Below are 9,655 nucleotides of genomic sequence, written 5' to 3'. Positions count from 1 at the left end.
GGATTTTTAGGGATTTCTCCAACCATTTTTAGGATATTCTGAGGATTTTTAGGGATTTTTAGGGATATTCCAAGGATTTTTTGGATTTTTAAGGATATTCCAAGGATTTTTAGGGATATTCGAGGATTTTTAGGGATTTTTTGGGATACTGTGAGGATTTTTAGGGATTTTTGGGGATATTCCAAGGATTTTTAGGGATATTCTGAGGATTTTTAAGGATTTTTGGGGGATATTCCAAGGATTTTTAGGATTTTTAGGGGTATTGTGAGGATTTTTAGGGATATTCCAAGGAATTTTGGGAGAATTGGAATGAGCTGATCCTTAAAATCCTTGGAATATCCCTAAATTAACCCTAAAAATCCTCGGAATACCCCTAAAAATCCCTAAAAATCCTCGGAATACCCCTAAAAATCCCTAAAAATCCTTGGAAATCCCTAAAAATCCTCAGAATATCCCTAAAAATCCTTGGAATATCCCTGAAAATCCCTAAAAAATCCTTGGAATATCCCCAAAATATCCCTAAAAATCCTCAGAATAGCCCTAAATTATCCCTAAAAATCCTGGGAAGAGGTTTATAGGGATTGATGGGATTTATGGGATTTAAAGGGATTGACAAGATTTATGGGATTTATGGGATTTATAGGAATTTATGGGATTTATGGGATTTATAGGAATTTAGATGGATTTATGGGATTTATAGGGATTTATAGGAATTTATTGGATTTATGGGATTTATAGGAATTTAGATGGATTTATGGGATTTATAGGGATTTATGGGGATTTATGGGATTTATAGGGATTTATGGGATTTATTGGGATTTATGGGATTTATTGGGATTTATAGGATTTATAGGATTGATGGAATTTGTAGGGATTAATGGAATTTGTGGGATTTATAGGAATTTATTGGATTTATGGGATTTATAGGAATTTAGATGGATTTATGGGATTTAAGGGAATTATAGGGATTTATAGGGATTTATAGGGTTTATGGAATTTATGGAATTTATAGGGATTCATGGGAATTATAGGGATTTACAAGATTTATGGGATTTATGGAATTTATAGGAATTTAGATGGATTTATGGGATTTATGGGATTTATAGGATTTATAGGACTGATGGGATTTATAGGGATTAATGGGATTAATGGGATTTATGGAATTTAGAGGGATTTATGGATTTATTGGGGTTTATGGGATTTATTGGGATTTATGGGATTTATTGGGATTTATGGGATTTATAGGGATTTAAGGGATTTAGGGAATTTATGGGGATTTATGGGTTGGAATTTTTCCCCGATCCTTCCTCTCCATCCTCCCTCTCCCCACTCCATCCCCCTCCCCTCCCCGTCCTCTCCCCCTCCACCCTCTCCCTGCCCCATCCTCACCCCCTCGGCTCCGTCCTTCTCCTCCCTCTCCCCATCCTCCCCCTCCCCTCTCCATCCTCCCTCTCCCTGCCTCATCCTCGCCCCCCACCCTCTCCCTGCCCCATCCTCCCCTCCCTCACCCCCTGCACCCTCTCCCCTCTCCCCCACCCCCCTTCCCGCACCCTCCACCCTCTCCCTGCCTCATCCTCCCCTCCCTCACCTCCATCACCCTCTCCCTGCCCACCCCATCCTCCCCCTCCCCATCCTCCCCACACCCTCCATCCTCTCCCCTCTCCATCCTCCCCCTCCCTCCCCCTCCAGCCCCTTCCTGCACCCTGCACCCTCTCCCCTCTCCATGCTCCCCCTCCTCACCCCCATCACCCTCTCCCTGCCACCCCTCCCCCCCTCCCCCTCCCTCTTCATCTTTCCCCTCCCCTCCCCATCCCCTCTCCATCCACCCTCTCCCCGCACCCTCCTCCTCCTTCCCACCCCTTCCACCCCTCTCCCTCTCCATCCTCCCCCTCCCACCCCCTCCTCTCCCTCCTCACCCCCTCCATTCTCTCCCCTCTCCATCCTTTCTCCATCCTCCCCCTCCCTCCCCCTCCAACCCCTTCCTCGTCCTCCCCACACCCTCCACCCTCTCCCCGCTCCATCCTCACCCTCCCTCACCTCCATCACCCCCTCCCCTCTCCATCCTCTCTCCATCCACCCTCTCCCCGCTCCATCCTCCCCCTCCTCCCCCTCCCTTCCCCATCTTCCTCACCCCCTCCACCCTCTCCCCTCTCCATCTCCCCCTCTCTCCTCCCCCTCCCTCCCCCTCCCCATCCTCTCTCCCATCACCCCCTCCCCACCTCATCCTCCCCCCCCACCCTCCTCCACCCTCTCCCCTCTCCATCCTCCCCCTCCACCACCCCCATCACCTCTCCCTACCCCATCCTCCCCCTCCCTCACCCTCCAGCCCCTCTCGCACCCTCCTCCTCCTCCTCATCCTCCCCGCACCCTGCACCCTCTCCCTGCTCCATCCTCACCCTCTTTGCACCCATCACTCCCTCCCCTCCCCATCCTCTCTCCATCCACCCTCTCCCCGCTCCATCCTCCCCCTCCCTCACCCTCCGCACCCTCCCCTCTCCATTAACCCTCTCCTCTCCCCTGCCCTCTCTCCATCCACCCTCTCCCCACTCCATCCTCACCCTCCTTCCCCCTCCAGCCCCTCCCGCACCCTGCACCCTCTCCCCTCTCCATCCTCCCCCTCCCTGCCCCCTCCCCCCTCTCCTGCTCCATCCTCACCCCCCATCACCCTCCACCCCTTTCTTGCTCCATCCCCCCTCTTCCTTCTCCATCCTCCCCCTCCCGCTCCCCCTCCTCTCCCCATCCACCCTCTCCCCTCTCCATCCTCTGTCCATCCTCCCCCTCCCTCCCTCTCCAGCCCTCCTGCCCCCTCCCCGCACCCTCCTCACCCTTTCTACTCCATCTTCCCTCTCCCTGCTCCATCCACCCTCTCCCCCTCCATCCTCCCCCTCCCCTCTCCATCCTCTCTCCCTCCACCCTCTCCCCGCTCCATCCTCGCCCTCCTCACCCCCTCTAACCCCTCCCCTCTCCATCTCTCCTCTCCCCTCTCCATCCTCCCTCTCCCCTCCCCATCCTCTCTCCATCCATCCTCTCTCCATCCTCCCCCCTCCCTCCCCCTCCAGACCCTCCTGCCCCCTCCTCACCCCCTCCACCCTCTCCATCCTCCCCCTCCTCACCCCCTCCACCCTCTCCATCCTCCCCCTCCCTCACCCCCTCCACCCTCTCCCTGCCCCATCCTCACCCCCATCACCCTCTCCATCCTCCCCCTCCTCACCCCCATCACCCTCTACCTGCCCCACCCTCCCCCCCGTCATCTTTCCCCTCCCCTCCCCATCCCCTCTCCATCCACCCCCTCCCCCTGCCTCATCCTCCCCTTCCCTCACCCTCCAACCCCTCCCCGCCCTCTCCACCCTCTCCCCGCTCCATCCTCCCCCCCTCCCCCTCCCCTCTCCATCCTCTCTCCATCCACCCTCTCCCCGCTTCATCCTCCCCCTCCCTCCCCCTCCAGCCCCTTCCTCATCCTCCCCACACCCTGCACCCTCTCCCTGCTCCATCCTCCCCATCCTCCCCCTCCAGCCCCTCCTGCCCCCTCCCCGCACCCTCCTCACCCTTTCTACTCCATCCTCCCCCTCCTTGCACCCATCACCCTCTCCCCTCTCCATCCTCCCTCTCCCTGCCCCTCTCCCCGCTCCATCCTCCCCCTCCTCACCCCCTCTACCCCCTCCCCTCTCCGTCTCTCCTCTCCCCTCTCCATCCTCCCTCTCCCCTCCCCATCCTCTCTCCATCCACCCTCTCCCCGCTCCATCCTCCCCCTCCGGGCACCCATCACCCCCTCCCCGCCCCATCCTCCCCCTCCCTCCCCCTCCAGCCCCTCCAGTGACCTCCCCCCCTTCTTACTCCATCCACTCTCTCCCCTCTCCCCCCACCCCCTTCCCTCACCATCCACCCTCTCCCCTCTCCATCCTCTCTCCATCCTCCCCCTCCCTCCCCCTCCAGCCCCCTCCCATACCCTGCACCCTCTCCCTGCTCCATCCTCACCCCCCATCACCCCCATCACCCCCCTCTCCATCCTCTCCCCATCCACCCTCTCCCTGCTCCATCCTCCCCCTCCCTCCCCCTCCCGCCCCCTTCCCACACCCTGCACCCTCTCCCCGCTCCGTCCTCCCCCTCCCTCACCCCCATCACCCTCTCCCTGCCCCATCCTCAACCTCCTCACCCCCTGCACCCTCTCCCCTCTCCATCCTCCCCCTTTCCGTCCCCTCCACCCTCTCCCTGCTCCATCTTCACCCCCATCACCCCCATCACCCTCTCCCTGCCCCACCCTCCCCCTCCCTTCTCCATCCTCCCCCTCCCCACACCCTCCTCATCCTCCCCACACCCTCCACCCTCTCCCTGCTCCATCCTCCCCCTCTTTGCACCCATCACCCCCTCCCCACCTCATCCTCCCCCCCACCCTCCTCCACCCTCTCCCCTCTCCATCCTCTCTCCATCCACCCTCTCCCTCCCCCCTCCTCTCCCTCCTCACCCCCTCCACCCTCTCCCCTCTCCATCCTCACCCTCTTTGCCCCCATCACCCCCTCCCTGCCCCATCCTCCCCCTCCTCCCCCTCCAGCTCCTCCTGCACCCTCCTCCCCCTCCCCTCTCCATCCTCCCCCTCCCCACACCCTCCAGCCTCTTCCCTCCCCATCCTCTCTCCATCCACCCTCTCCCCTCTCCCTCCTCCCCCTCCATCACCCCTCCCTCCCCTTCCCGCCCCCTGCACCCTCTCCCCTCTCCATCTTCCCCCTCCCTCACCCCCATCACCCCCTCCCTGCCCCATCCTCCCCCTCCCTCCCCCTCCTCCCTTCTCCATCCTCCCCCTCCCTCACCCCCATCACCCTCTCCCTGCCTCATCCTCCCCCTCCCTCCCCCTCCAACCCCTCCCCGCACCCTGCACCCTCTCCCCTCTCCATCCTCACCCTCCTCACCCCCTGCACCCTCTCCCCTCTCCCCCCACCCCCTTCCCGCCCCCTCCATCCCCCCCTCCCCGCCCCCTCCTCCCCTTCCCCTCCATCCTCACCCCCATCACCCCCATCACCCTCCTCACCCTCCCCATCCTCCCCACACCCTCCACCCTCTCCCTGCTCCATCCTCCCCCTCCATTCTCTCCCCTCTCCATCCTCCCTGCCCCATCCTCCCCCTCCCCACACCCTCCTCATCCTCCCCACACCCTCCACCCTCTCCCCGCTCCATCCTCCCCCTCCTTGCACCCATTACCCCTCCCTCCCCCTCCTCCACCCTCTCCCCTCCCCATCCTCTCTTCCTCCACCCTCTCCCTGCTCCATCCTCACTCTCCTCCCTTTCCATGCTCCATCCTCCCCCTCCCTCACCCTGCACCCTCTCCCCTCTTCCCCCAACCCCTTCCTGCACCCTCCACTCCCTCCCCTCCCCATCCACCCTCTCCCCTCTCCATCCTCTCTCCCTCCACCCTCTCCCTGCTCCATCCTCCCCGTCCTCCCCCCCATCACCCCCTCCCCACCTCATCCTCCGCCCCCCTCCTCCACCCTCTCCCCTCTCCATCCTCTCTCCATCCACCCTCTCCCTCCCCCCTCCTCTCCCTCCTCACCCCCTCCACCCTCTCCCCCCTCCATCCTCCCCCTCCCTCACCCCCATCACCCCCTCCCTGCCCCATCCTCCCCCTCCTCCCCCTCTCCCCTCCCCATCCTCTCTGCATCCACCCTCTCCCCCCTCCATCCTCCCCCTCCCTCACCCCATCCCCCTCTCCCTGCCCCATCCTCCCCCTCCTCACCCTCTCCCCTCCCCATCCTCTCTCCATCACCCTCTCCCTGCCTCATCCTCCCCCTCCCTCCCCCTCCAGCCTCTTCCCACACCCTGCACCCTCTCCCCTCTCCATCCTCCCCATCCTCACCCCCATCACCCCCTCCCCACCTCATCCTCCCCCCCCTCCACCCTCTCCCCTCCCCATCCTCTCTCCATCCACCCTCTCCCTCCCCCCTCCTCTCCCTCCTGACCCCCTCCTCTCCCCTCTCCATCCTCCTCACCCCCTCCACCCTCTCCCCTCTCCCCCCGCCCCCTCCCCCACCCTGCACCCTCTCCCCTCTTCCCCTGACCCCTTCCTGCACCCTCCACTCTCTCCCCTCCCCGTCCACCCTCTCCCCTCTCCATCCTCTCTCCCTCCACCCTCTCCCCGCTCCGTCCTCCCACTCCTCACCCCCTCTACCCCCTCCCCTCTCCATCTCTCCTCTCCCCCTCCATCCTCTCTCCATCCACCCTCTCCCTGCTCCATCCTCCCCCTCCCTCCCTCTCCAGCCCCTCCTGCACCCTCCCAGCACCCTCCACCCTCTCCCCTCTCCATCCTCCCCCTCCCTCACCCCCATCACCCCTTCCTGCCCCATCCTCCCCCTCCCCAACCCCTCCTCATCCTCCCCGCCCCCTCCATCCTCTCCCCGCTCCATCCTCCCCCTCCCTCCCCCTCCCGCCCCCTCCCCGCACCCTGCACCCTCTCCCTTCTCCATCCTCACCCCCATCACCCCATCCCCCTCTCCCTGCCCCATCCTCCCCCTCCCCACACCTTCCTCCCCCTCCCCATCCTCCCCATACCCTCAACCCCCTCCCCTCTCCCTCCTCCCCCTCCTCACCCCCTCCCCCCTCTCCCCTCTCCCCCACCCCCTCCCCCCACCCTCCATCCCCCTCCTCTCCCTCCCCTCCCTTCTCCCCTCGCCCCTCCCCCTCCCCACCCCCTCCCCTCCCCCTCTCCCTCCCCGCGGCCGCCGCCGCCGCCACGACCCTCTCGGAGGCCGCGGGGCCCTTCCCGACCGATCCCCGCCTTCCCAAAAAAACCCCCCATTCCCGATTTTTCCCTGCCCTTCCCTCCCCCATTCTTCCCCCCTTTTCATCCCGTTTTTTTTCCTCCCCATCCCGGATTTTTTTATTTTGTCGGGAATCTCCCGATGCCCGCCGGGGGCTGCGATTCCTCCTCCTTTTTCCTCCTCCTCCTCCTCCTCCTCCTTTCCCACCTTTTCCTCTTCCTGCTGCTCCAGCCGGAGTCACTTCCCCAGCCTCCCGGAGCCTCTGGAATTCCGGCTTTTCCCGGGAAAACCAAGCCTTGGATGCTCCAGCCCTTGGAATCTCATCCCTAAAATCCGGGAGCTGCATCCCTGAATCCCGGGAAAAGGAATCCTTGGATCCTCCAGCCCTTGGAATCTCATCCCTAAATCCTGGGAGCTGCATCCCTGAATCCCGGGAATCTCATCCCTAAATCCTGGGAGCCGCATCCCTGAATCCCGGGAAACGGAATCCTTGGATCCTCCAGCCCTTGGAATCTCATCCCTGAATCCCGGGAAAAGGAATCCTTGGAGCTCCAGCCTCTGGAATCTCATCCCTAAAATCCGGGAGCTGCATCCCTGAATCCCGGGAAACGGAATCCTTGGAGCTCCAGCCTCTGGAATATCATCCCTGAATCCCGGGAAAGGAATCCTTGGATCCTCCAGCCTTTGGAATCTCATCCCTAAATCCTGGGAACTGCATCCCTGAATCCCGGGAATCTCATCCCTAAATCCCGGAGACAGAATCCTTGGATCCTCCAGCCCTTGGAATCTCATCCCTGAATCCCGGGAAAGGAATCCTTGGAGCTCCAGCCTTTGGAATCTCATCCCTAAATCCCGGGAGCTGCATCCCTGAATCCCGGGAAAGGAATCCTTGGATCCTCCAGCCTTTGGAATCTCATCCCTAAATCCTGGGAGCCGCATCCCTGAATCCCGGGAAACGGAATCCTTGGAGCTCCAGCCTTTGGAATCTCATCCCTAAATCCTGGGAGCTGCATCCCTGAATCCCGGGAAAGGAATCCTTGGAGTTCCAGCCTTTGGAATCTCATCCCTGAATCCCGGGAAAAGGAATCCTTGGAGCTCCAGCCTCTGGAATCTCATCCCTAAAATCCGGGAGCTGCATCCCTGAATCCCGGGAAACAGAATCCTTGGATCCTCCAGCCCTTGGAATCTCATCCCTGAATCCCGGGAAAGGAATCCTTGGATCCTCCAGCCTTTGGAATCTCATCCCTAAATCCTGGGAACTGCATCCCTGAATCCTGGGAATCTCATCCCTGAATCCTGGGAATCTCCTCCCTAAATCCCGGGAATCTCCTCCCTAAATCCTGGGAATCTCACCCCTAAATCCCGGGAATCTCATCCCAAATCCCGGGAATCTCCTCCCTAAATCCTGGGAATCTCATCCCTAAATCCTGGGAATCTCACCCCTAAATCCCGGGAATCTCCTCCCTAAATCCCGGGATTCTCCTCCCTAAATCCCGGGAATCTCCTCCCTAAATCCCGGGAATCTCCTCCCTAAATCCCGGGAATCTCCTCCCTAAATCCTGGGAATCTCATCCCTAAATCCCGGGAATCTCCTCCCTAAATCCTGGGAATCTCACCCCTAAATCCCGGGAATCTCATCCCCAAATCCCGGGAATCTCCTCCCTAAATCCTGGGAATCTCATCCCTAAATCCCGGGAATCTCCTCCCTAAATCCTGGGAATCTCCTCCCTAAATCCCGGGATTCTCCTCCCTAAATCCCGGGATCTCCTCCTTAAAAAAACCCCTCTGGAATTTCCCTTTGGAAAAGGCCTTGGATGCGCCGGGAATTCCCCCCCTCTGGAATATGGATCCCAACTTTTCCTGCCTCCTCTGGCTCCTGGTGGGTTTTTCCAAGGGCGACATTCCCGGTAAGTCCCGGGATTTTTTATTCCCAAGGATTTTTATTCCCGGGAAAAACCGGGAAAAGAAAGGAGGGGGTGAAAGGTTCATTCCCGTTTTTTTTTTTTTTTGGGAAGAACAATGGGAAAGGGAGGGGGAGGGGGATGATCTTGGTGTTGTTCTCCCGGTTTTTTGGTTTTCCCGGGAATGTTGATTCCATGGGAATATTCAGCGGGATGTTTGGGAATTTTGGAGGGGTTTTTAGGGAATTTTTAAGGGGTTTTTAGGGAATTTTTAAGGGGTTTTTAGGGAATTTTGGAGGGGTTTTTAGGGAATTTTTAAGGGGTTTTTAGGGAATTTTTAAGGAGTTTTTATGGAATTTTTTAGGGGTTTTTAGGGAATTTTTAAGGGGTTTTTAGGGAATTTTTAAGGAGTTTTTAGGGAATTTTTAAGGGGATTTTATGGAATTTTTAAGGGGTTTTTAGGGAATTTTTAAGGGGTTTTTAGGGAATTTTTAAGGGGTTTTTAGGGAATTTTTAAGGGGTTTTTAGGGAATTTTTAAAGGGTTTTTTTGTGGAATTTTAGAGGGGTTTTTAGGGAATTTTAAAGGATTTTTTATGGAATTTTAGAGGAGTTTTTATGGAATTTTAAATGAGTTTTTAGGGAATTTTAAAGGAGATTTTTTATGGAATTTTAGAGGGGATTTTATGGAATTTTTAAAGGGTTTTTTTGTGGAATTTTAGAGGGGGTTTTATGGAATTTTAAAGGGTTTTTTTGTGGAATTTTAGAGGAGTTTTTATGGAATTTTAGGGGAGTTTTTATGGAATTTCAGAGGGGTTTTTAGGGAATTTTTAAAGAGGTTTTTATGGAATTTTTAAAGGGGATTTTATGGAATTTTTAAGGGATTTTTATGGAATTTTAGAGGAGGTTTTATGGAATTTTTGAGGAGTTTTTATGGAATTTTAGAGGAGTTTTTATGGAATTTTTAAGGTGATTTTTTAGGGAATTTTAGAGGGGATTTTATGGAATTT

At 57.5% G+C, this 9,655-nt stretch overlaps 1 protein-coding gene across 1 annotated transcript in view; it reads left to right on the top strand.

Annotated features, from left to right (window-relative positions):
- Positions 1 to 8,571: 8,571 nt before the first annotated feature.
- Positions 8,572 to 9,655, top strand: part of LOC127465447 (netrin receptor DCC-like) — a 98,965-nt gene continuing 97,881 nt past the window's right edge. The window contains exon 1 of the mRNA XM_051775928.1: positions 8,572 to 8,653. Coding sequence (XP_051631888.1) covers positions 8,590 to 8,653 — 64 coding nt within the window. The 5' untranslated portion in view covers positions 8,572 to 8,589. The remainder of the gene's footprint in view (positions 8,654 to 9,655) is intronic.

The sequence above is a fragment of the Manacus candei genome, unplaced genomic scaffold (genome assembly GCF_025592945.1).
Source record: "Manacus candei isolate 608988 ecotype Guabito, Panama unplaced genomic scaffold, ASM2559294v1 h1tg000395l, whole genome shotgun sequence".
NCBI lineage: Eukaryota > Metazoa > Chordata > Aves > Passeriformes > Pipridae > Manacus > Manacus candei.
Note: the sequence above shows the minus strand (reverse complement) of the source record. Positions and strands in the feature narration are given on the sequence as shown.